The sequence below is a fragment of the Bufo gargarizans genome, chromosome 11 (assembly GCF_014858855.1).
Source record: "Bufo gargarizans isolate SCDJY-AF-19 chromosome 11, ASM1485885v1, whole genome shotgun sequence".
Taxonomy (NCBI): Eukaryota; Metazoa; Chordata; class Amphibia; order Anura; family Bufonidae; genus Bufo; species Bufo gargarizans.
This window is the reverse complement of record NC_058090.1, coordinates 10,162,462-10,168,335: the sequence shown is the minus strand read 5'-3', so window position 1 is coordinate 10,168,335 and position 5,874 is coordinate 10,162,462. Positions and strand designations below refer to the sequence as shown.

Here is a 5,874-nt window from a genome sequence, read left to right as displayed (position 1 = left end):
AGAATATAACTACTATAATACAGCCTCCTGTGTACAAGAATATAACTACTATAATACTGCCTCCTATGTACAAGAATATAACTACTATAATACTGCTCCTATGTACAAGAATATAACTACTATAATACTGCTCCTATGTACAAGAATATAACTACTATAATACTGCTCCTATGTACAAGAGTATAACTACTATAATACTGCCTCCTATGTACAAGAATATAACTACTATAATACAGCCTCCTGTGTACAAGAATATAACTACTATAATACTGCTCCTATGTACAAGAATATAACTACTATAATACTGCCTCCTATGTACAAGAATATAACTACTATAATACAGCCTCCTGTGTACAAGAATATAACTACTATAATACTGCCTCCTATGTACAAGAATATAACTACTATAATACTGCTCCTATGTACAAGAATATAACTACTATAATACTGATCCTATGTACAAGAATATAACTACTATAATACTGCTCCTATGTACAAGAATATAACTACTATAATACTGCTCCTATGTACAAGAATATAACTACTATAATACTGCCTCCTATGTACAAGAATATAACTACTATAATACTGATCCTATGTACAAGAATATAACTACTATAATACTGCTCCTATGTACAAGAATATAACTACTATAATACTGCCTTCTATGGAGAAAAATAAAGCTTTGTGTAGTAACTTATGATTGTAACATCTTTGGTGTAATGTATGTATTAGGTGTAATATTCTGATTATTTTTCTTCTTCTCTATCAGGGGGCGGTTGTTAGCTCTGGAGGCCATGTTTACGCTGTGTACATTTTTCGCGCTCTTCCTGGGCGCGGTCTACTGTCAGTTCCCGAGGTTATGTACGACAAGTGCAGCTCTTCGGTCAAAGACTTGCTGCCCACCGTGGCAGGATCGCAGCCCCTGTGGATCGCGATCTGGACGTGGCCAGTGCAGAGACAGTGTGTCTTTTACACCCCTGGGCGCCAGCCGAGCTCGCCAGTTTTACGACGACCGATTGGACTGGCCACGTTTTTACTACGACAGAACTTGTCAATGCTTCGGAAACTACAGCGGCTTCAACTGCGGCCGGTGTAAATATGGTTACTACGGCGACAAGTGTGATCGCAAAAAGACTGTGATCCGGAGAGAGATCCGCCAGCTCTCGTTTCTGGAAAGGAAGAGGTTTTTTAGTTACTTAGCATTGGCCAAAACCACAAAAAGCGCCGATTTTGTGATCCTGTCCACGGGGGACAGACACCTCCGGGACACGTACCACTTCGTGAACGCCTCCATTTACGATGTCTTTGCCTGGATCCATTATTACTCCATGAAGCCCATTCTACTCAACGGCACATTTGATTTTAGCAGAAACTACGCCCATCAGGGTCCGGCCTTCCCCGGCTGGCATCGTTTGGGTCTCGTGTTCATGGAGGGGGAAATTCAGCGCCTGACGGGCGATGAAGATTTTGCCATTCCTTACTTTGACTGGAGAGGAGAAAAGAACTGCTCCATCTGCACCAATGAATTTCTTGGCGCAAGCAATGCACAAGGCTTCCTGGACGATGACTCCCACTTCGCATTTTGGAAAGTGAGTAGTAATCTTATTGCCATCTTGTCTCCGGATGCCTCCAGAGCTGCATTCACAGTTCTGCAAGCAATTCAAATGTATACCTCACTGCAGCACCCCCTGCTGGTCCAGTGTCTAGGTGTTCCAGATAATGCTCTGCTGTATTGCATTGTCGGTGATGTGGGGGTTCACACTGTACCCCAGATGATGTTGACAGAAGAAGTGTAACTCCTGAGCCTTCATGTAAAATTCATTCCTACTGTGCGCTGTTAAAATATATAAGTTTTTTTTTATGAGGCCGAGGGGTCTTAGGGTCTCTGCAGGCAACAAGACATGAGTGCTACTCCTAGATCTTCCCCTCATATAGCTTACACTTGTCCCATAATGATCTGCTGCAGCTCTGTATGTGAATGGAGAGATTCAGTAATGTGCTTGCAGCTTTCGATGTGACTAGAGTATGTCATGAAGCAGATCAAACTTAATACAAGATAAATAAGCAATTTATTTGCAAAACTCAATGCAATGTATATATTTTATTGATTTTATGGGAGAGTTGTTCTGTATAGGACCCTCATGCCCATGCTGGGGTTTTCTCATGTGGCGGAGGGGCCCCACAGCTATGACCCTGGCTTTACGCCTACTTCTGCACTCTCTATAGCCACTATATGCTCCAGTCTTATGTAATGTACTTATGCCTTAATTATCTACTGGAGAGATTCAGTAATTTGCAGGCAGCTTTGGATATGACTGGAGTAGAAGATATGACGAAGATGAAGCTTATTCAAAGCAAAGCATTTGCAAAACTCCATACAATGTACATGTTAAACTCAAGTTTACAATAGAGCTGTTTTATGTACGTAGGACCCCCATCATCATACTTGGCTGAGGGGCCCCTCATGTAACAAGACCCCCTGTGCACATTTTATAGCTGTTGTATGCTCCTTTCTGATATAATATACTTGTTCCATAATGGTCTGCTGCCTCTCTAGTTGTGAATGGAGAAATCCAGTAACGTGCAGGCAGCTTTGGATGTGACTGGAGTATAAGACAGAGCAAAATCAGTATAAGAAAAACAATCAAAAGTTAATACAATTTATACGTTGAATTTAAGTTTAGACTACTTTCACACTAGCGTTTTTGCTGGGTTCAGCAAAAACACTTCCGTTACTGATAATACAACCATCTGCATCTGTTGTATTATCTTTAACATAGCCAAGACTGATTCGTCCTGAACTCCATTAAAAAGTCAATGGGGGACGGATCCGTTTTCCATTGTGTCAGAGAAAACTGATCCGTCCCCATTGACTTGCATTGTGGGTCATAACGAATCAGTCTTGCTCCGCATCCAAGGACAGAAAGCAAACTGCAAGATGCTGCGGTTTGCTCTCCGGTATGAGAACACAACCAGACGGAACGGAATGCATTTTGGAGCATTCAGTTGTGTTCAGTTACGTTTTGTCCCCATTGACAATGAAAGGGGACAAAACTGAAGCATTTTTTTCCCCCCGGTATTGAGACCCTATGACGGATTTCAATATGGAAAATATTAACGCTAGTGTAAAATTCGCCTTATGGTAGTCCCCCCCATCCCCATTTTAGTGTTCACCATCCACCCTCCCCCCACTTCATGTAAAGGCTAATACTGTATCCCTCCACTTCAGTCTATTTGCAGCGGGTTCAATTATGCTGATGCCTATTGCCAAACTGCTGGGGACGAGTGCCAGATGGAGAGACTCCACAGGAAGCCGGGTTCAGATCCACGGGTCAAAAGTCTCCCCACCTTCCAGGATGTAGAGGACACCCTGAAATGGAGGGACTTCGATACATTCCCCTACGATGCTAGTGCACAGAGGAGCTTCCGGAACGCTTTAGAAGGTAGGTCATCATCTGTTACCATAAGTTGCCAGGATCTGAGAGCAGTGTCCCGTTTATCTTCATGTCAAACAGCAGCGCTGATCTCAATATTCTGGTGCATGCCTTTGGACCCATTTGACCCCCTCGGCCCATGTATCACCGCACCCCCTATATATAACCTAAATAATGTGACATGTAGGGCTTAGGCTACATGAGATTGCTCACTCTCTGCCTGTTTGATCAATTTTTTAGGTTTTCTGAGACCATCGGATGGGATAACACTGGAGCGCAATATGCACAACAAGGTTCACAGTTATTTGGGGGGAACGATGGCTCAGGTCCCCATCTCCGCCAACGACCCCATGTTCCTGCTGCATCACTGCTTCATTGACAAGTAAGTTCCCTTAAAGATGTAGTGGCGGCCATATTAGTAGTCACCCAGCTTTCCCAGAGACAGATACAGGGCAGAGGCTGCGACAAGTTGGATACTGTAAATGTTGACCATTTGACGACTACTGAACACAATACACATCTCGTACTATAGTCCTGCTCATACAGTTGTAGTTTGTTACAGTGACCATAGTCCTTGGGCTACTCTTAAATAAATACAGACCCCCCCAGATCCCCTAAACAAATAAGTCCCCAAAACAGACCCCCTAAAAAAAGACAGACCCTCCTCACCCCACCCCAAACCAGACACTCTAAATACAGACCCAAACCCCTAAAAGAAATGCAGACCTCATATATAATGACTCCAAGAATCCCCAACCCCCCTAGAAAACACAGAACCCAGGACAGTCCCTAACCAAAACACCAAATACTGAGTCCCTAAATCCTCTACATAGAGACTCAGGTCCCCAAAATAAATTTAGATTCCAAACCCCCTATTTGCAGACCCCTAAACTTACAGAACCCATACACTTACCACATGCAACTAACACTTTGCTCCTCTGCCTTCTTGCTCGCCTCTCCTCTGAACTTGAGGACCTGCTGAGGTCACATGACCATGTGCAGGTCCTTCTGCAGCAAAAAAAAGAAGAAGAAAACTTTGATGTGCATCATATCTTTTGTCACATTGGGCAACACACACCTCTCCTATTATGATCCACCATTGCTAAGTGACCTCATCTCACTCTCCACTCACTGCCAGCAAGCAGAGATGGTGATGACTTGAAAGCACAGTATATTAGAAAGTTGCAGAGATTTTCATTGATTGATGCTTAAGCTGGATATTCATTAGACTGGTCTTTGAAGCTCACATGTATATTTGTAACAGTTGAGTAAACTTTTTATCATCGCCTTGCAGGGTATATCAAGTATGGCTGCAGAAATATAACGCGACCCCAGCCAACTACCCAGAAAATGATGAGCTCGGACAGGGCCCCGATGAATGCTCCACCCCTTACTTTCCATGTTATAGGAACAAGGATTTTCTGAGCAGTTCTACTGAGCTGGGATACATGTACTCTAAGTATCAGGGGATGTAAGGTATCCCCCTTAAAGGGAATGTCTTTGTAGCAATGCTTGGTGTTGTTCTTGCCTTCTTGTAAGTTTTCCTGTTACTGTATCCTCCTTTCTGCTGCCATATGTCCTGCTTCTGGGATAGATGGGCATTTTAAGGACAGGTAGTCGCCCAGTTTTTACCTATTGGTAATTAGTCTCCTTATGCAGGGACTCGTCCCCTGCTCCTGTGTCACTATGAACACAACTTCTTCCACGATGAGTCCCACTTTGCATTTTGGAAAGTGAGTATTATTAATCTTTGCTTTGCATATTATGAACTCATTTTTTAAGTTCCATTGTGTCTTATATTCTAGGCCAGGGATGCCCAACCTGCGGACTGCCAGCTGTTGCAAAACTACAACTCCCAGCATGTCTGGACAGACTACAGCTATCAGCCTACAGCAGGGCATGGTGGGAGTTGTAGTTTTGCAACAGCTGGTTGCGCATTCCTGTTCTAGGCACATCCAGAGCTGCATTCATAATTCTGCTAGTTCTAGCAATTCTGGTTCATACCCCAAAGTAGTCCCCTACTGGTTCCGTGTCTATGTATTGTAGTGCATTGCTGGAGATATAGGGTTCTCCCCAGGTCCCAGATATAACAGCCTGACCTAAAAGGTAAGCTCCTGGGACCTAATACAAGTCAGTACCAGGGTCCCCACCCCACATGCCATTTTTAATACTGGTGTCTTGTAATGTGGCAGAGAAGCCTTTGGGTCTACTCAGGCATCAGGTCCTAGGTGCTTCTCCTGCTTCTGCATCCCCTATAGCTATGTCTGATATGATATACTTGTCCAATAATGATCTGCTGGAGCTGTGCATGCTAGTGAAATAATTCAGAAATTTGAATGCAGCTTTGGATGTGACTAGAGTATGAGACATGAAGCAATTCAGAGGAAGGGTATTCCGACTGCTGTCACGAATGGCTGAGAGTGGGAATAATACCCCT

At 43.5% G+C, this 5,874-nt stretch overlaps 1 protein-coding gene across 1 annotated transcript; it reads left to right on the top strand.

Moving 5' to 3' along the window:
- The first annotated feature begins 746 nt into the window (after positions 1–746).
- On the top strand, positions 747–4,912 carry LOC122921943 (tyrosinase-like). The gene is made up of 4 exons (XM_044272280.1): positions 747–1,592; positions 3,233–3,446; positions 3,678–3,819; positions 4,732–4,912. Exons 1-4 carry the CDS (start codon positions 798–800, stop codon positions 4,910–4,912), a joined length of 1,332 nt encoding a protein of 443 aa, XP_044128215.1. The 5' UTR covers positions 747–797.
- The last annotated feature ends 962 nt before the right edge of the window (positions 4,913–5,874 follow it).